Source organism: Tarenaya hassleriana, unplaced genomic scaffold (genome assembly GCF_000463585.1).
Source record: "Tarenaya hassleriana unplaced genomic scaffold, ASM46358v1 Cleome21, whole genome shotgun sequence".
NCBI classification, from domain to species: domain Eukaryota; kingdom Viridiplantae; phylum Streptophyta; class Magnoliopsida; order Brassicales; family Cleomaceae; genus Tarenaya; species Tarenaya hassleriana.
In genome coordinates, this window is record NW_010965451.1 from 1,651,015 (window position 1) to 1,670,546 (window position 19,532).

Genomic DNA, 19,532 nt, shown 5'->3' on the forward strand with positions numbered 1-19,532 from the left:
AAGGCGCCTAGCGTGTTCTTGAGGAAAAATGCTCCTTCGTCGTCTTGAGACTGTCGCACGCTCCTTCGATCGAACTCTGATGATTCCAGAGTTCGCTTTTCTTCAGATTTCTGTTTTTCCGATTTTTGTTTGATTTAAGGGTTTTGTTTCCGTGTTCCTGATCATACAGCATCTGAGATTGTTTGATTTCCGGTTCTCTTAATTTTGTTTGCTCTGAGAATTTTGGTTCCTAGAATCCGAAGATGTTGGAGGATCAGGTCGCGTACTTGTTGCAGAGGTACTTGGGGAACTATGTGAGGGGTTTAAATAAGGAAGCTCTGAAGATCAGTGTCTGGCAAGGTGATATTGTGTTTCTTTTTTTTGTTTTGTTTTTGGATTTGTTCAAAATTGAATTCGAAGTTCAATTTAGGTTTATTCATTAGCGACTGAACTGGAAGACAACGGTATATTGTGAAGGAATGTTGAATTCGTCGGAGCTTTGTTTGGTTGCCATGTTGTTGGAAGAGCATTACTTAGCCTATTGGAAGAATTTCGTTCAGACGTTAGTTTTCTTGAATTGGGTTTTGTTCGAGTTCGCTCACTCGTTAGGAGTCGTTAGCGACAGAAATGACACTCAGTATGTATGGACCTGGAAAACTACTTGGATCCGGTGACAGCTTTAGAACTCGACTTATTATTAAACATTCTGTTCCATTGTGCTTTTGCTGCGACTGTTGGGTGCTTAGTTGGTCTGAACTCTTGAAGTTTTTCGCGTGAATAAATGCTTCAAATGTTTTAGGAATTTGTGTTCATTTGCATGTGTTATGGGCTCGTTTGTTCTTATTTTGTTATGGGTGTTAGCTGATTGTTGACCTCATGTTCGCTTTTGGGCATGCCGAGTTTTTTTCTCACCATTTCTTTTGAAAAGCTTGATTGACATTGTGACTAATTTCAGCGACAAAGCTTGTGATGTCATATGATTGAATAATAGCCATACATAAAACACTTTCGAGTTTGTCATCTGTTGATACATCTCTGGTTTTGCTCAATTTCACAGGAAATGTAGAGCTGACTAATATGCAGCTGAAGCCAGAAGCACTCAATGCTTTGAAATTGCCTGTGAGGGTTAAAGCTGGATTTCTTGGATCAGTGAAACTCAAAGTATGTTGTAGGTTCCTCTATAATGATAATACAAATAATAACAGTAATAGTAGCTATTATTATTTTGTGGAAGTAAAATTCATCAGCTTGAGTACATTAGCTATTTTAACTATGTTTACATAATTCACCAAAATGAGTACTTCCCTCATTGTCACATTGCCTGTATCAACCTTCTTATGCAATCCCACATATCTTTGTATTTTCTGCCTGATTTTTTGTGTGGACTTCTCTTTACGAAACACAGATCTTAGAGTTAGGTAGACCCATATTTTGATTTTTTTTTTCAAAATCACCCTCCTAGGTCCCATGGAGCAGGCTTGGACAGGAACCTGTAGTTGTTTATCTTGACCGTATATTTCTGTTAGCTGAACCTGCAACTAGTGTTGAAGGATGTAGTGAGGATGCTATTCAGGAGGCGAAAAGAAATCGAATACGGGTTAGTAGTATTCTGATTTAAGAATGGTATTCTGTATCTGATTTTCTATCTGAACACAGTGAACTTCTGTTACCTTGTTTGTTTATTTGTGTTGATCAGGAAATGGAGATGAGGTTACTAGAAAGAGCTCGTCGATTAAAAACAGAAATGGTGTGGCCAGTGCACTATTGTAGTAAATAAATTTGGGAAGTAATATTTTGGACTAAGCTAACGCCTATTTTCTCTTCTTCTCTTCAAAGAATAAATCATGGTTGGGTTCTTTGATCAACACAATAATCGGAAACTTGAAGCTTTCAATATCAAATATTCACATCAGATATGAAGATCTAGAGAGGTAAATAGATTATAACATGGACTTGATTATTTTCTTGTTCATCCATGGCATGTTTAAACAACTTAGATTATAAGTGCAGCAACCCTGGCCACCCGTTCTCAGCTGGTGTTACTCTAGAGAAACTCTCAGCCGTAACAGTTGATGAGAGTGGGAAGGAGACTTTTATTACTGGTGGATCTCTGGATTCCATCCATAAGGTATGGAACTGTCCATCAATCTTAAATAGGCAAAAACAGGCTTTTCAGGGTCTACGAATTGCATGGGGTTGTAGAACTCCCTCCATATATGGTCTCTTTAATCAGGTTATTGCTAGATTTGTTTAAAGATTCTCGAATTTTTGTTCATCACAGCAAAGTTAACATGGTGAATTAGTTAGTGTGATATAAGCCTCTTTCGACTGGGATGATGACATGCTTGCAGATCCCTGAGTAAAATGTCTTGATTGACTGCATAAGAAAAGGAGCGCTTAGGCCCAGACATGTACTTTGTTTTCTCCTGTAATCACGATTTTCTGTTGCTATTTTTGCAGTCCGTTGAACTTGATCGGCTTGCATTCTATCTTGATTCTGATATGTCACCATGGCATATTGACAAACCATGGGAGGATTTGCTTCCTTCCGAGTGGGCACAGGTATTGACTTGCAATACTGTGTATTCATTTTTAATTATATTCAAAAATATTTCTGTGCATCCTCATCCTGGATTTAACTACTTGCGCATGCTAATCTTCAGATATTCAAATATGGAACCAAGGACAGTAAACCAGCTGACCGTCTCACGAGAAAGCATTTCTATATTCTGCAACCTGTAACAGGGAATGCGAAGTACTCGAAGTTGCAAACGAATGAACATTCCAACCCTGGACTGCCTTTGCAGAAGGCATCTGTAAACTTAGATGATGTGACACTCTGTTTATCAAAGGTTTAACGTGGTTGTTTAATTCCACTATTCTTTGTTATATTTGGCTCTCCCAATGCTCTTGATTCAATTTAGTCCCCTTTGTCCTCAGGGTGGATACAGGGATGTCATGAAGTTAGCTGATAATTTTGCTGCGTTTAATCAGCGCTTGAAGTATGCACATTACAGGCCACGCGTTCCAGTGAAATCTGACCCAAGATCATGGTGGAAATATGCATACAGAGTTATTTCGGAACAATTTAAGAAAGCAAGGTTCTTAAGGATAGAACTTTGTTATCCTCTTTATCATTGCCTTTTCAACGATGCTAGCTTTCGGTGTAGTTCGCATTGATTTGTGAAGACCACCGTCAGCAATCTGTCATCTCCTTTTCTCAGATTCCGTTTACAGTTTCTGAAATCGTTACTTTTGTGATAGTGGGAGAATGTCATGGGAGCATGTTCTGAAGTATGCTAGTCTACGGAGGAGATATATAACCCTTTATGCTTCACTGCTGAAATCTGATATCAGTAGATCAGTGGTAGATGACAATGAAGAAATTGAGGCCCTTGACCGGCAACTTGATATCGAAGTGATTTTGCAATGGAGGTAAGCTAATCTGTTGCTAATGTAAATGTTTCTTCTCCGCATAAACTACTTTTCTTTTAAGAACCACCGACTTTGTTTCCTTGGCAGATAATATCTTGTGGAAGCTTTTTTTTTCATGTGGGTTTATTAAGTATCATATCTAATGTTTCTATCTTCTTCCTTCCCTCTGTCTTCTCTGTGGAGCTTTCTTTGTTTCCCCTCCAGCCGTTATAACTGTCAAAATTTGGCAAGATTTGTGATTTTTTGTGTGCGCAAATTTCCTCATTTTTTTATAAATTTGCAACCTCCTTGAGATTGTGTTTATTTTTCTTGGTTTTCTATGCAGGATGTTAGCTCACAAGTTTGTCGAACGTTCAATAGAAACTGAAAATTATTTGAAGGCGCAAAAGGCTCAAACTTCATGGTGGCCATTTGGAGGGTAAATGCTCATCTGGATGCTTCTACAAATTCCTAAATTATAGTTCATTCTTGTATTGACATCTGTTCATGTGTGCTTATCGTCAGAAAGAGTCAAGTGTCTGAAGATGAAGGAGAATCAGTTCATTTCAGCGATGAAGACTGGGAACGATTAAATAAAGTCTTAGGGTACAAAGAAGGCGATGATGAACAATCTGTTATCACGAATGTGAAACCTGATGCTCTTCATACTTTCTTGGAGGTACACATGAAGCGTAATGCTTCCAAACTTTACAATGGAGAGAAGGAATGCCTTGCTGAATTATCATGTGAAGGCCTTGATTGCTCCATTAAGCTTTTCCCAGAGACAAAGATCGCTGACATTAAATTGGGAAGATATCGGTTGTCATCACCCAGTGGTCTGCTTGCTGAGGTGGGTTTACCTGAACTTCGGTTTCTTGGTCGCAGAACATTGTCAGTGACTCAGTGGTATCTTAAAACTATACGTTAAATTGTTTTCTCCTTGCAGAGTGCCCCTGCCATTCATTCTTTACTTGCTGTCTTCTGCTATAAGCCTTTTGATGCCAAAGTTGACTGGAGTTTTGTGGCGAAAGCTTCTCCCTGTTATATGACTGTGCGTGGCTACTCTCTGCTGCAATTTCGAGTTGACATTCTTTTTCCTTATGTTAGTAGTTGATTGTGTTTCCATATGCAGTATCTAAAAGATTCCATCGATGGAATTGTCAACTTCTTTGGAAGCAGCACTGCTGTGAGCCAGACAGTAGCTTTGGAGACTGCAGTTGCTGTGCAGGTTCGTACTTAATGTGCCATAGTTTGGGAGTTTTTAAAAGGAGAATATGCTGCCAACAGTCTGTTAAAGAGCTGTGATAATATTGTGGTTACTGCATATAACTGAACACGGTTAGAAACTATGGGAGCAATTTCAGTTAGTTCTTGCTACTGTCAGATGCTTCATGGTTTGTTTGTGTATGATAAATAGAATATATACAAGTGCATGCAACTGTTGTCTTCTTTGCATTGATGTTCATAACGTCATCTCCCTTCCACTTGTGTTTCAACTCTATCTGACAGTATGTTCGATCACCACTGTTTTCAAGCTTTTGAACCATTCTTGCCATGGACCGCATATTGCATCAGATCATTTCAATTATACTAATTGCATGTTTAACTTGTTATGTTAGTCGACTATTGATGAAGTCCGACGCACGGCTCAACAAGGAATGAGTAGAGCATTAAAAGATCATGCAAGGTTTGTTCGTATACTAATATATGGTACGTGGTCGAGGTTTTTTGGCGTGTGTGTATATGGATTGACCCTTGTCCAAAACAATTAGATTTCTGCTGGACTTGGATATCGCTGCACCAAAAATCACAATTCCCACAGAATTTCGTCCTGACAGCTCTCATTCGACAAAGCTTCTTATAGACCTGGGTAATCTGGTCATCCGTTCACAGGTAAACAACAAAAGGTTAATTCTCTTATTTTCTTTCTTTCATCTTTTCTAATTATACATCCTGTTGTTCCAATGGGTGCAAATTTTGTAGGACGATCATAAGCATGGGTTGTCAGAGGAACTGGATATGTATCTGCAATTTGATTTAGTTTTAAGTGATGTGTCTGCTTTGCTTGTCGATGGTGATTACTCCTGGAAACAACTATCTTCCAAGAGCGCCTCCGGCTCTGGCAGCGAAGGCAGTGTTTCAGTTTTGCCCGTCATTGATAAGTGCGGGGTAATCTTACAGTTTCAACAGGTACAATTCTAGACATCTTGCTTTTACTATTTTGGTAAGCAGATTTATGCTTTTATATCTCATATTGTAGTTTCATAGCACTATTCTGCTGATGCATTTTATCTGGCATAGATTCGTACACCTAATCCATCCTACCCGACAACTAGACTAGCTGTGCGGCTACCATCGATAGGCTTCCACTTCTCCCCAGCTCGATACCATAGGTTGATGCAAGTTGCACAGATATTTCAAAATAAGGATGATGAGAGCTCTCACGTTTTCCGTCCTTGGGAAGAAGCTGATTTTGAGGGTTGGTTGTCTCTTCTTAGTTGGAAGGTTGATATCTTTCTCCCCTGCATACTTGAAACGATGTCATAGTCCCCAATTCTTTTTCTTTCCACTTATTACTCATCAATTTCATGAATAGGGCAGGGAAGCTGTATGGCAGCTGCGGTACTCATACCTAGTTGGCCCTTTCATCTATGTGCTTGAAAGTCCTGGCTCAAAATCTTATAAGCACTATTACAGGTCTGATTCTAACTGTGTTAATTTGGTTATGGCAGTAGGCTTAGTGGATTAATAATTGGAATATGCAAATGCTACCATAAAGATATATTATCACAGAAATGGGTCTGGGCCATAATGATCGACATATTGACAAACTCAATATACATATATGTTTTACGTGTTATATATCTCTGGAGTACTATAATCTGATATCTTCAAATATATATACTAGAAACTACGTTCAGTAGCTGTGATATGACCAAATTTTGTGCTTATCGCTTTATGTTGTGCGAGCTGTTTGAAAACCAAATCAAGATTCTATATGAATAATCTGTCCCTGCTCTGTTATGCTCTGTATTCTAATTGCTATTGAACAGATATGAAACAAGGTTGATGAGATGAATTTGCAATTTGTTGCCGTATCATATTTGCCCGAAGTATTTAGCTCTCATTCTTTCGTTAATAAGCTACAGAAAGAAATTCAAGCATACTGGTCCCTGCTCATTTTTCATATCACTGACGCTGGAACTCATGACCCATAGTTGTCTGCTATTTTGCCAAGTAGTTGAAAGTTTCTATTGTTTTGTGCATTCACATGACAGCATCTGTTTGTTTCTAATTGGTGGTTGTGCAATCCCGCCACTTCTTGTCATTTAATGGTTTTTATCCTCTGTAGTCTACGCGGGAAGCATATATACCAAGTTCCCGCAGAGCTGGCAGGGGGAGCAGAGAATGTCTTGGCCATTCGCAGTGCTTCTCGTATCGATGACAAGGTTCTAAACTTATTTTTCCCAAACTTTTATCATATAGAAATAGTTTGCTCCTGCCTTTGTGTGATATGGTTGTAATTTCGTGTTTTTGTACTTTTCTGTAGGTAATGGAGGATGTTAATGCTGTGATATTAATGTTTGATTCTGAAGACTCCAGAAACACATGGCATCGTCGCTTGCAGGGAGCTGTCTATCGTGCCTCGGTAAAATTTATTTTCTCGTACACAAGAATTTTTGTCCCGTTGTGATTTTCCTTATTGGACATGATTCTTCCATGAGACAGTCGAGCAAGATATTACTTATTTAGTGATAATATATTTGTTTACTTAAATTTTCAGGGTTCTGCTCCCATAGCTGGTCTTTCTGATACTTCATCAGACAGCGAGGAATCAGAAACAGACCAGAATGAAAACCAACGTGTGTTTGATTTATCCAAGGTGGAGAGTGTGTTTGTTACAGGTGTGCTTGATGAACTCAAAATCGCTTTCAGTTATGGTCACCAGGTAAATGCAAACTTCTTTGGCGGTATGAAATTTCATTGCTAGTCGAGGTCGAGCATACTTTGACTTATCTTTATTTTCCAGAATGATCTTTCTTTCGTGGCGGTGCTTCTTGCTAAAGAGCGTAAACTGTTTGAATTTAGGGCCATTGGTGGCAAGGTAAGATTTCCGTACTTCCCTTTGATTACATTTCTTGATTCCCTTTCCTGAATCTGCCTTTTCCAAAGCAGGTTGAACTTTCGATGAGAGGGAGCGATATGTTCATTGGGACTGTGCTAAAATCCTTGGAGATAGAAGATTTGGTGCGCCAAACTGGATTAAGTGAGCCTTGTTATGTGGCAAGATCATTTATTCAGTCGTCAGACATACTTCCATCATCTGGAGATGTGAAGAGTCCGAATCTTGAAGGCAGTGATCTTACTTCTAGTGAAGGAGAGGAGAAATTTTATGAAGCACCTGAAACTTTGGCTGACTCCTTCGATTATACATCTCTTAGGATTCCTAGTTTTAGTCGCATTGAAGGATTGCTTCCTGTTGACAGCAAGGTCACGGGGCTAAGCCCTGAGACAAGCGAGTCGCTTGACAGTTTTGTGAAGGCTCAAATTGTGATATACCATCAGAGCTCTCCTCAATATGAAAACATCGATAACCAGGTCTGTACTTTTCTGCTTTTCCATTTTCCAATTTGGAAGACATCATTTGGTTGACGTTGATATTAATGTTTCAGGTTACAGTTACCTTGGCCACACTGTCATTCTTCTGTCGGAGGCCGACGATTCTTGCTATATTGGAGTTTGTAAATGCTATCAATGTCGAGGATCCAAGTTGTGAATCTTTTGATGACAATTCTCCAGTAGCTGGAGGGCATGGTACACCGACAATAGACGGATTTGAAGATTCTGATCTCATGGAAACTAAGGACGCGGCTCTTAAGGGTCTACTGGGAAAAGGGAAATCAAGAATCATTTTCAACTTGTCGTTAAACATGGCTAGGACTCAAATTTTCTTGATGAATGAGAATGGAACAAAGCTTGCTACATTGTCACAGGATAATCTGCTTACAGATATTAAGGTGCGTGATTATATTCTCGTTCATTTCATGCTGCACTTTGTTTACTGATTCGGTTTACTTTCTATAGTATTTTGGTTTTTCACCAAGTAATTAGTTTTTTTTTTGTACTTTAACTACCGTCGGTTTAAAGGTCTTCCCACGCTCGTTTAGTATTGAAGCGGCTCTTGGAAATTTACGAATAAGTGATGATGGCCTGCCAAACAACCATATGTACTTTTGGATCTGTGATATGAGAGACCCAAGGGGAACTTCTTTTGTTGAGGTACTTTGTTTTTTCTCCCCTTCTAAAATTCTCTGGAAGTGGAAATACTTTCTATGGTTCTTGCAAGCTTGTTTGGTTTTTCAGATGCACCACGAGTGCCTTTCTTGGGGAAGACTTTTATGTTAAATTTCTCTGTTGCTTTGTTCTTCAGGTTTAAAGAATTTTAGATTACTTGCAGTTGCTATATTGACAGTTCATTTTGTGAAAGAATCATTAATCTGAATGGATGCATGTCATGTCTTCTGAAGAAAAAGGGGAGGGGGGTGTAAAAGGAATCGTATAGATGAACTATATCGTGTTTTCTTCTTACGTTTGATTTTTGTGTAGTTGGCTTTCACATCATTCAGTGTTGACGATGAAGATTATGAAGGTTATGACTATTGCCTTGCGGGACAGTTATCTGAAGTCCGCATTGTATATCTGAATCGATTTATCCAGGAGGTAATCTGAGCTCCTGTCTTCATGCAAGTATCTTTTATCATGCTGTTTATGGTCCACTGTGCTATGCAGGTTGTTGAATACTTCATGGGGCTTGCGCCCAGCAATTCAACAGGTGTTGTCAAGATAAAAGATCAAGTAACAAACTCAGAGAAGTGGTTCACAACTAGCGAAATTGAAGGATCGCCTGCTGTGAAGTTGGATCTATCGTTGAAGAAACCTATCATTGTTATGCCTCGGTGTACAGATAGCCCTGAGTAAGTTATGACTAGGAATTTTGTGCTCATCCCTCCCTTTTTCTTTCCTTCTCTACATGTATATATATTTTAGCATAACAATTTCAGGGCCTAAAGAATTCTCTAGATTTGTCACAGAGGCTGATCTTCATTTGTTTGGACCTTTTTTACAGTTACCTGAAGCTTGATGTTGTGCATATAACTGTGAACAATACCTTTCAGTGGTTTGGTGGAGATAAAAGCGAGTTGAATGCAGTTCATGTGGAAACTATGACAATAATGGTGGGACCTCTAATCGTTTAGTTTTCGGGTTGAACATATTTCATTCTGGTTAATTCACCAGTTTAATGAGATATGTAATTGATTGATCTTTTTGGGCAAATTTTACGTCTAGTTTTGTATTCCTTTGACTTTCTTCTCCGAAAACACCTTATCTTAGGTCACGGATATCAACCTGAACGTTGCTTTTGGAGCTGAAATAGGTGAAAACATAATTCAAAATGTCAAGGGGGTTTCTGTAACCATCCAGAGGTCTCTGCGAGATTTGTTGCATCAGATACCAAGTATTGAATCTTCCATTAAGGTAATGGATAATTCTTATCTCGCAAATATCAGGTTAGTGGCATGAAGGCATGTTAATTCATTCCAATGTAAATTTTATGCTTCATCAGGTTGAGGAACTTAAGGCAGCCCTCTCGAATAGGGAATACCAAATCTTGACGGAATGTGCACAATCTAATATTTCTGAGACTCCACATATTGTGCCGCCATTGAGTGGTGAAATTGTGCCATCTTCGACCAGCTCAAGGGATAATTTTATTCCCAAGGTTTCTGATGCTGCTCAAACAGAAAAAAGTGAAGCTTGGATATCAATGAAGGTTACCGTCGACATCAATCTGGTTGAGTTGTGTTTGTTTACTGGGACTGCAAGAGATGCGTCTCTGGCTGTTGTACAGGTGAGCTTCCATGTCAGATCCGCTCCTTTGTCTTTAATTTTTAGGGCTTCCAAATTAAACCATTTGTTAGAAATCATGTCTCAAAGGGTTGTCACAGTAAAAAACTTCATGGCATGTTGACTGTGAAATGTTATTACCATGTAATGATTTCTGAGTTTTTGGCTCACAGATCAGTGGTGGATGGCTTCTGTACAAGTCCAATACTAAGGGTGAAGGTTTCCTTACAGCAACGTTGAAGGGATTTGGTGTTATTGATGATCGTGAAGGAACTGAAAAAGAATTCAGGCTTACTGTTGGAAGACCTGGATTTATAGATTTTGGCGATTCACGTTTTCCAACTGATGGGGGTCAGAGGTTGGCTGAGTCACGTATAATCAAGGGGGGTGATAATAGGCCATTTCCTTCGATGCTTATACTTGATGCTCAATTTGGTCAGTTGTCAACTTCTGTGTCCATCTGTATTCAGAGGCCACAGCTGCTTGTTGCTTTGGATTTTCTACTAGCTGTAGTTGAGTTTTTTGTTCCAACAATGGGTGGTGCACTTTCAAGTGAAGACGAAAATAATCCCTATGTGCTAGATGCAATTATCATGGATCAGCCCATTTACGAGCAACAAACTGCTGAAATCTCCTTTTCTCCTCAGAGTCCTTTGATCGTTGAAGATGAAAGATATGATCATTTTGTTTATGATGGTAATGGAGGAACATTATTCCTGAAAGATAGACATGGAAGTATCCTTTCTTCAATTGGCCCAGAGCCTGTTATATACATTGGGAGTGGGAAAAGATTGCAATTCAGGAATGTTGTCATTAAGGTATGAAAGGTTTTGCATTATCTATTTTCTGCCCATACTAAACCTGTAAAACTGTGATGGTTGATCAGGAATCTTAGTCTGAAAGGTTTTGCATTATCTATTTTTTGCCCATGCTAGACCTGAAAAAAATGTGTGTGTATATCAGGAATCTTAGTCTTTCTGTTTTGTTTCTTCGTGCTGGTCCAGAACGGCCAAGTTTTGGATTCTTGTATCTCATTGGGAGTCAACAGCAGTTATTCTGCTTCAAGGGAGGATGGAGTTAAATTGGAAACATATAATGAAACCCCACAGCTAGACCATGAAAGGAAGAAAGACTCTGTTTCTCAATCTCCTAACTCCGCAGCTGAGAGGTCCTCGGAGTTGATAATTGAATTTCAGGTTCTTGTACTGGCTATCTTTCATATACTTTCTTATGGTGTTAAAAGACTTCGCCATTTCACGTTTCTATCTCTGAATCTGATATTCTGTTTTGCAGGCCATTGGCCCAGAACTAACTTTCTACAACACATCAAAAGATGTAGTTAAATCACCAGTCCTCTCTAACAAGCTTTTGCATGCTCAGTTAGATGCCTTTGGCAGGTCAGTGGATTCTTCTTCTTCTTCTTTTGTCATAAGTCTTCTTGTAGCTGAACACTTTAAGTAAGTTACTCATATTTTGGTGAAATCTCGTACTGTTGTTCACAATTTCAAACCCTTTTTTTTACCTGATGCAGGGTTGTTCTGAAAAACGATGAAATAGAAATGTGTGCTAACACGTTTGGCCTGACAATGGAGAGCAACGGAGTGAAAATTTTGGAGCCTTTTGACACCTCAGTAAAGTATTCGAGTGCTTCTGGGAGGACCAACTTACATCTTTCAGTTTCAGACATATTCATGAACTTTTCCTTCAGCATCTTGAGATTGTTTTTAGCTGTTGAAGAAGACATTATATCATTTCTAAGGATGACATCCAGAAAAATGACTGTTGTCTGCTCAGAGTTTGATAAAGTTGGAAATATGAGAAGTATGTCATGACACTTATTTTATTTACTTTTAGGGAAGTTTATTTGATCTTTGTCACACGTTACTTATTACTTCATTGTCTGCAGATCCATGCACAGATCAGATATATGCAATATGGAGACCCCATCCACCACCTGGTTTTACTAGCCTCGGCGACTATTTGACACCATTGTTAGTCAAGAATCTCAAATGGTCTATTTTCTAGCTGTCATAATAGTTTTTTTTCTTGTCGATTAATTGGTTTTTTCCCTGATAGGGACAAACCGCCAACTAAAGGGGTTCATGTTGTCAATACCAATTTGGTGAGAGTGAAGAGACCCGTATCTTTCAAATTAGTTTGGCCACCTTTAGGTTCCGAGAACATAGCTGACTCTTCACCAAATGACGGAGATGGAACAAGCTCTTGTTCCATATGGTTTCCTGAAGCACCAAAGGGTTTTGTGGCGTTAGGTTGTGTGGTGTCAGCTGGAAGCACACCGCCGCCACTGTCTTCTGCCTTCTGCATCCTGGCTTCTTCCGTTTCCCCTTGCTCTCTCAGAGACTGTATAGCTATCAGCTCCACAGATATGTATGCTGAGTTTTTGACTTGTCACTTTTTTGACTACCACCTTACTCACTTCTCATATACATGCACTCAGTGGATGCACGGATGGGAACACATGTCCCATATGCATATCTGCTCCTGCATGGATATCTGTGTTTTCCAATATGTAGCATGTGTACATATATATAAATTCATGTGTCTTTGAGCATTACAACTTGAGTTTACCCCCTCTGTATCAATGTTTTGATATATAGTCCACATAATTCACTCAAATGTAAACTCAAATTTAGAATTCTAGGTATCCTAGTTGTGAACACAAGTCGTTGGCAGGATTTCTTTGATGTAGTTGTGGACGATTACTTGCTAATTAAATTTTCAGATTTCGTCAATGTATGCCTACTGGTTTAGTTCTTCTGTTTGCTTTATTCTATTTCATTGATGCAGTTGAACTTTTTTGTTAATTGTTCCAATGCAGATCGGCATCAAGTCTGGCATTTTGGCGTGTGGATAACTCTGTTGGCAGTTTCTTGCCTGCCGATCCCACTACTTTTAGCTTATTGGGCAGACCATATGAGCTGCGTCATATATTGTTTGGATCTCCTGGTGTCTTGCCAAAAGGTTCTGGATACTCGGATTTTCGTGCTTCTCCTGATAATGTTCAGTCCACACCGCCTCAAGCATTGAGTGCTATTAATTCCGGGCAGCAGTTTGAAGCTGTTGCCACCTTTCAATTAGTATGGTGGAATAGAAGCACAGGCTCAAGGAAGAAAGTATCTATATGGCGGCCAATAATTTCTGAAGGGATTGTTTATTTTGGAGATATAGCTGTTAGCGGGTATGTCACTCTTCCAGTGCATGTCTGTCTAGCTGCAAGGTGTAGATTCACTACTTTCATTAATTTATTTGTTTTTGGGTGGACTTGTAGGTATGAACCTCCAAACTCTTGTGTGGTTCTTCATGATATTGGTGAGCAAGAATTCCTCACAGCCCCCGTCGATTTCCAACTCGTTGGACGTGTCAAGAAACAGAGAGGAGTAGAAAGTATATCTTTCTGGATGCCTCAAGCTCCACCTGGCTTTGTTTCCTTGGGTTGTATCGCATGTAAAGGTTCACCAAAGCAATATGATTTCAGCAAATTAAGATGTGTTCGCAGTGATATGGTTGCTGGTGATCAATTTGCAGAAGATAGTTTGTGGGACACTTCTGAGGTCTGGCAGAGGATAGAACCATTTAGTATCTGGAGCATAGGCAATGAGTTGAAGACCTTTATTGTCCGCAATGGCTTCAAAAGACCGCCAAGAAGGTTCGCATTAAAGCTCGCGGATCAGGATTTGCCAGGTGAATCAGATGACATGGTTATTCAAGCAGAAATTCGGACTTTTTCTGCTTCACTTTTCGATGACTATGGGGGACTGGTGAGAAGCTCTTAACAAATTTTTGCTATATTTATATGCGAGGCAATGATAGCCTGAGGTTACCGAAATGATATTGGTTTGAAAGTTGACTAGTTTTATGTATTTTGCAGATGGTTCCACTGGTTAACTTATCGCTCAGTGATATAGGATTCGGATTGCTGGGCAAAGCTAACAATACAAAGTCAACTGTCAACTTCTCTTTAGCTGTCAGATCATATAACGATAAGTTTGAAGCATGGGAGCCTCTCATTGAGCCCACACATGGATTTTTAAGGTTTGCATTCATGTTTAGTTGTTATTAATGGTGCAGACATGGTGACTTACCTATGGGCCCCTTCCTGTGGTTTGCTACTTTACTCTTATTTGATTTGTCCAATGAGTCTGACTACATAATGGCTTTTCTCCATTGGCTTGCAGGTATCAGTTCAACCCTAAATCCCTTGGTGCGGTTTCTCAGTTACGCTTGACATCTACAAAGGATCTCAATGTGAATGTCTCAGTTTCAAATGCTAATACAATTATCCAGGCGTATTCTAGTTGGAGCAACCTTAGCAATGTCCATGAACACCATAAAGAAAGAGTAAGAACTTTTCCTTTAGAATCGTTTCTGTTCCTGTTGCCTTGTTGGAGCTGGTTTATTTATTCGTAGTTTTCAACAGACTAAATGATATTCAAATTATTTCTTCAATGGTTCTCCATTTGGTACTTAATACAGGAGCTATATCCTCCAACTAACAATGGAAGATCTATCAGTGAGGTTCATCAGAAGAGAAACTATTTCATTATCCCCCAAAATAAGCTTGGGCAAGACATATACATCAGAGCCACCGAAATTAAAGGATTTAAAGATATAGTCAGGATGCCATCAGGAGACATGAAACCTGTTAAAGTCCCTGTCTTAACCAATATGTTGGATTCTCACATGAGAGGAGAACTCTGCAGGAACCCTAGAACAATTGTTACAGTTATTGTGATGGATGCACAGGTAAATGACCTTTGTGACAATGCTTTGATGCTTTTTTTTAAGTCTTGCATAGAGATCTTGTTCTTTCTCAATTTTTGTTTCCTTTCATTTCTACTTTCTAAGACATTTAGGGCAGGAAAGGATACTGTTTGATACAATGTTTTCCCAGTTTCATTTCTTCAATGTGACTTGTCATATCCGTAGCAGTCAAATAATTCTCTGTTTATGTTTTTACTGAGAAATTAGTTGTTTGATTTACATAAATCAAGGTGTCATGTGAAGTATCTTCATTATTGTTTCTTTACATTTGTGTACTTTAATCTTGATGCAGCTTCCAGGAATTGTTGGGTTATCTTCTCACCAATACACTGCAGTTATCCGTCTTACTTGCAATCGGAGTTCTCCTGTTGAATCAGTGCTCCGACAGCAAAGTGCGCGTACATGTGGAAGCATCTCGAGTTTGTTTTCATCTGAGCTTGAGCTGGTTAACTGGAATGAGATCTTTTTCTTCAAAATTGATTCTGCGGTATGCTTTCTCTTCCATTGTATCTACTATCTACCATCAGCTTGTCGAATTAATGTTTTTTGTATAACAAATCGAATAACTGGGTCTTTTATTTTCCTTTCAAGTCCTCATTTTTATGTTCTCTGTGGTCCACCATATGTATTGCCGTTCTACTTGCATTCCTATATTCTTATCTCATAATGTATATATCTCATGTAGAAATTCTAGAATAGCAGAAAATAGTTTAGTGTAGAGTCATATAGATTTGTAAATCATAGGTTCTAAGTCAGGTTTGGCGCATGTATGCATCTTGTACAACTTTTTTGGGGGCCATTTGATATGTATTATGCTACTGGATCTCTCTGTAATTTCTGCTCTTTTATTTTAGAGCTGTGACTTTTGGTTTTCTAAATTCACAGTTGCTGTGAGTATAATATTTTAGTATTCTCTGGGTTTGCAGGATGACTATGTCTTGGAATTAATGGTGACTGATGTAGGAAAAGGTTCGTTACTGTTATTTTGGCTTACGTATCATGTGCTGATATATCTCTACAATCAAGCATTATCTTCTGGTAATATAATTTGCTGCTTTCCCCCTTTTTGCAGGTGCATCCATTGGATCTTTTTCGGTTCCTCTAAATCAGATAGCTGGATACATTAATGACAACCTAGACCAGCACAACTATGTCGATGACCTTGTTTGGATAGAGTTGTTTTCAACTGAAACCATGGTAGAAACTCCTGTCTTTAATCTTGACATCCTTTTTATATATCTTATGGGCTAGAATGATGAGATGTTTAATATTAGTGGTATATACAGTAAAGAATTTTGAGTCTTTCTTGGGTTGCAGATCATGGGAGGCAAATGCTAGTCATTTCTTTATTGCTGATGAGTTGTTTTTCTGCAGGGTGCGAACCAAGTGGAACCGGGAAAGAAATGCGGAAGAATAAGATGTGCCATATTGTTGCCAGCGAAATCAAAGGCGGGGGACCCAGGTAAATTCTCCAGCGTAAGAAAGTCTGGGTTTATTCAAATAAGTCCTAGCATAGAAGGTCCTTGGACGACAGTGAGGTTGAATTACGCTGCACCCGCTGCCTGCTGGCGATTGGGAAATGATGTGGTTGCAAGTGAAGTTAGTATGCAAGATGGCAACAGATATGTGAATGTCAGATCTCTAGTTTCAGTGTGTAACAGCACCGATTTCCTGCTAGATTTATGCCTTCAGCCAACAGTTGGAAGCATAATTCAAGATCTACCTATTGGACCGCTCAAACCTGGTGATACTTTACCGGTTCCTCTATCAGGCTTGACACAATCTGCTTCATATGTTTTGAAACTGAAGTGCATGATGCTTGATGGATCTGATGAATACTCTTGGAGTTCTGTGGTGTCCGGGCCTGCTGAAGCAGAGGCTCCTTCTGAACCAGGGTCAGAAATATGTATATCGGCTCTTACAGAATCTGAGCACTTGCTTTGTTGTAGTCAGATAAGCAGTACTTCTTCTGGAGGTCCGCAAAAGTTGTGGTTCTGTTTGAATGTACAAGCAACAGAAATTGCAAAGGATATACGCTCTGATCCTATTCAAGATTGGACCATTATAATCAGAGCACCATTGTCTATAGCAAATTGTCTTCCTTTTGGAGCTGAGTGCTCGGTGCTAGAGATGCAACCAAGTGGTCATTTTGTTGGCCGCCACAGAGGAGTCTTTGGTTCTGGAGATACTGTGAAGGTGTATAGCGCCGACATAAGGAGCCCCTTATACCTTTCTTTGCTTCCGCAAAGAGGATGGCTGCCAATGCATGTAAGATAATAAATCCAGCATAGTTTCCCATCATCTAGAAACGCAGAAGATGTTTCATATGTTTCTGCCTTTTTCTATTGTTTATCTATTAAGTATATTCAATTTTAAACAGGAAGCTGTTCTTATGTCTCATCCCCATGGTGTCCCTTCAAAGACAATTGGGCTAAGGAGTTCTGCCACCGGAAGGTCTTGTCTTCTGCTTCTAAATTGTTTATATTCCAGAATTTCTGTTGGTTAATCTCTGATCTCATATATTTCCAATTTATGTACGCAGGATTGCTCAAGTAATTCTTGAGCAGAATTATAATGAACAGCAGCAAGTGCTGGCAAAGATAATCAGAGTCTATGCTCCATACTGGTTTTCGATTGCTCGGTGTCCCTCGCTTACACTCCGGCTTCTAGATCTGACTGGAAAGAAGCAAACGAGAAAAGTTAGCTTTCCATTTCGAAACAAGAAGAATAATGAAGTAGTCCTAGAGGAGGTAACTGAAGAGGAAATATATGAAGGCCATACAATTGCTTCTGCTTTGAATTTTAAGCTGCTGGGGCTCTCAGTGTCAATATCTCAGTTTGGCAGTCAGCAGCATGGACCTACTAAAGATCTTTCTCCCCTTGGAGACATGGTCAATTCTGCTATCTTTTTTGCTTATGAGGCTGCTGTTTTCTCTTCAAACTAGTATACTTGACAGGCATCTTTTGTTGTGGATTTTGTTTAATAGGATGGATCTTTGGATGTGGATGCTTATACCACTGAAGGAAAATGTATGCGGCTCTTTTTGTCGACAAAACCATGCGCTTTCCCGTCAGTTCCCACAAAGGTAAGAAATGCTTTATTTACTTGGATCATTCTAATAATTTACTAACCTGGTAACCTTTTGCAGGTCATATCTGTTAGACCGTTCATAACTTTCACAAACAGGATTGGTGAAGACGTATATATTAAGATGAACAGCAAAGATGAACCAAAAGTACTCCGTGTTTATGATTCGAGAGTCTCCTTTGTTTCTCAACCAGGTGGCAGGGATGAACTCCAGGTTAGATGCATAGAGTTGGAGACCCTTAACAATTCATTTACTAATTTTATTTGTTTCAATCAATTAGTAGGTTGTTCTTTTTAATCTTTGGTGTATTATGGAAGCATGTCTCATATATTTGTTCAATAAGACCAATGAAACTTGTTTAGATGTGGAGACAGACTGAAAGTTTGACCCGAGGTCTGAACATCTACTTAAGAACACTTCATGGCGTATCTTAAGATATACTGCAGTGAAAATAGAGTTGACTGATATAGTCTGTCATGCACTGAATTGGTATATAATTTGGCGTGTGTATGTTTTTCTTCTGGATGCCATAGACTGTTGTGCACACTGAGTTCTAGGATCTTTCCGCTTTTCTTGTATTAAAGCTGTATTATCTTCCTAAAGCATGCATTATTCTTCAGGTTCGGTTGAAAGATACAGACTGGTCTTTTCCAGTTCAAATTGTTCGAGAGGACACGATTGTTCTTGTCTTAAGGAGTCAGAAAGGTAAAAGAAGATTTGTGAAGACAGAGATACGGGGATTTGAAGAAGGATCACGTTTTGTAGTCGTATTTCGACTAGGACCAAGTGATGGTCCTATCAGGTAGCTTCTTCACGAGAAACATGAAATGCAGATGCTAGTAAAACTGCCTCTAATTTCTTCATATGTTTTTAACTGTCAAAATCAGGGTTGAGAATAGAACAACTGCCAAAAGGATCAGTGTCCGCCAATCTGGGTTTGGTGAAGATTCATGGATTTTGTTCGGACCCCTTTCCTCAGAAAATTTTTGTTGGGAAGATCCCTATGGCCAGAAATTTTTGGATGCTAAGGTCGAAGCTGGTTACCGTTCTGGGATTTTTAAGTTAGACATGGAAAAAGGTGTAGCAGATTTGGAATTGTTCAGGGAACTAGAAATAAGATTCCATGTTATAGAAAAAGGTGACATCAAGATTGCTAGGTTCACGGATGATGACAGAGCCTCCCAAAGTCGTGACGAAATCATACCTCTGACATCTGTTGGGGATCATGGAAATTCTCATTCCCATACAGCAACAGACCACAAGAGCGCAACTATGGAGTTTATACTTGAAATGGGCTTAGTGGGAATCTCTCTGGTAGACCACAGGCCGAAAGAGCTTTCATATTTGTACCTAGAAAGAGTG

At 39.2% G+C, this 19,532-nt stretch overlaps 1 protein-coding gene across 1 annotated transcript in view; it reads left to right on the forward strand.

The window, feature by feature from the left end:
• The window catches only part of LOC104814451, a 24,574-nt gene continuing 5,042 nt past the window's right edge, over positions 1-19,532 (forward strand). The window contains exons 1-52 of the mRNA XM_010542490.2: positions 1-339; positions 1,037-1,140; positions 1,442-1,576; positions 1,676-1,726; positions 1,816-1,910; positions 1,990-2,107; positions 2,440-2,541; positions 2,643-2,831; positions 2,920-3,080; positions 3,244-3,414; positions 3,740-3,832; positions 3,919-4,243; positions 4,340-4,444; positions 4,526-4,621; positions 5,013-5,080; positions 5,166-5,286; positions 5,377-5,583; positions 5,695-5,898; positions 5,990-6,090; positions 6,746-6,842; positions 6,944-7,042; positions 7,178-7,342; positions 7,424-7,498; positions 7,570-7,992; positions 8,067-8,411; positions 8,542-8,673; positions 9,001-9,114; positions 9,184-9,368; positions 9,521-9,629; positions 9,787-9,930; positions 10,019-10,303; positions 10,473-11,117; positions 11,304-11,495; positions 11,593-11,696; positions 11,831-12,120; positions 12,206-12,290; positions 12,376-12,687; positions 13,139-13,498; positions 13,589-14,078; positions 14,189-14,352; positions 14,496-14,658; positions 14,794-15,063; positions 15,374-15,568; positions 16,008-16,050; positions 16,154-16,278; positions 16,456-17,349; positions 17,462-17,535; positions 17,624-17,972; positions 18,069-18,167; positions 18,231-18,383; positions 18,791-18,972; positions 19,058-19,531. Coding sequence (XP_010540792.1) covers positions 243-339; positions 1,037-1,140; positions 1,442-1,576; positions 1,676-1,726; positions 1,816-1,910; positions 1,990-2,107; positions 2,440-2,541; positions 2,643-2,831; positions 2,920-3,080; positions 3,244-3,414; positions 3,740-3,832; positions 3,919-4,243; positions 4,340-4,444; positions 4,526-4,621; positions 5,013-5,080; positions 5,166-5,286; positions 5,377-5,583; positions 5,695-5,898; positions 5,990-6,090; positions 6,746-6,842; positions 6,944-7,042; positions 7,178-7,342; positions 7,424-7,498; positions 7,570-7,992; positions 8,067-8,411; positions 8,542-8,673; positions 9,001-9,114; positions 9,184-9,368; positions 9,521-9,629; positions 9,787-9,930; positions 10,019-10,303; positions 10,473-11,117; positions 11,304-11,495; positions 11,593-11,696; positions 11,831-12,120; positions 12,206-12,290; positions 12,376-12,687; positions 13,139-13,498; positions 13,589-14,078; positions 14,189-14,352; positions 14,496-14,658; positions 14,794-15,063; positions 15,374-15,568; positions 16,008-16,050; positions 16,154-16,278; positions 16,456-17,349; positions 17,462-17,535; positions 17,624-17,972; positions 18,069-18,167; positions 18,231-18,383; positions 18,791-18,972; positions 19,058-19,531 — 10,379 coding nt within the window. The 5' untranslated portion in view covers positions 1-242. The remainder of the gene's footprint in view (positions 340-1,036; positions 1,141-1,441; positions 1,577-1,675; positions 1,727-1,815; positions 1,911-1,989; positions 2,108-2,439; positions 2,542-2,642; positions 2,832-2,919; positions 3,081-3,243; positions 3,415-3,739; positions 3,833-3,918; positions 4,244-4,339; positions 4,445-4,525; positions 4,622-5,012; positions 5,081-5,165; positions 5,287-5,376; positions 5,584-5,694; positions 5,899-5,989; positions 6,091-6,745; positions 6,843-6,943; positions 7,043-7,177; positions 7,343-7,423; positions 7,499-7,569; positions 7,993-8,066; positions 8,412-8,541; positions 8,674-9,000; positions 9,115-9,183; positions 9,369-9,520; positions 9,630-9,786; positions 9,931-10,018; positions 10,304-10,472; positions 11,118-11,303; positions 11,496-11,592; positions 11,697-11,830; positions 12,121-12,205; positions 12,291-12,375; positions 12,688-13,138; positions 13,499-13,588; positions 14,079-14,188; positions 14,353-14,495; positions 14,659-14,793; positions 15,064-15,373; positions 15,569-16,007; positions 16,051-16,153; positions 16,279-16,455; positions 17,350-17,461; positions 17,536-17,623; positions 17,973-18,068; positions 18,168-18,230; positions 18,384-18,790; positions 18,973-19,057; position 19,532) is intronic.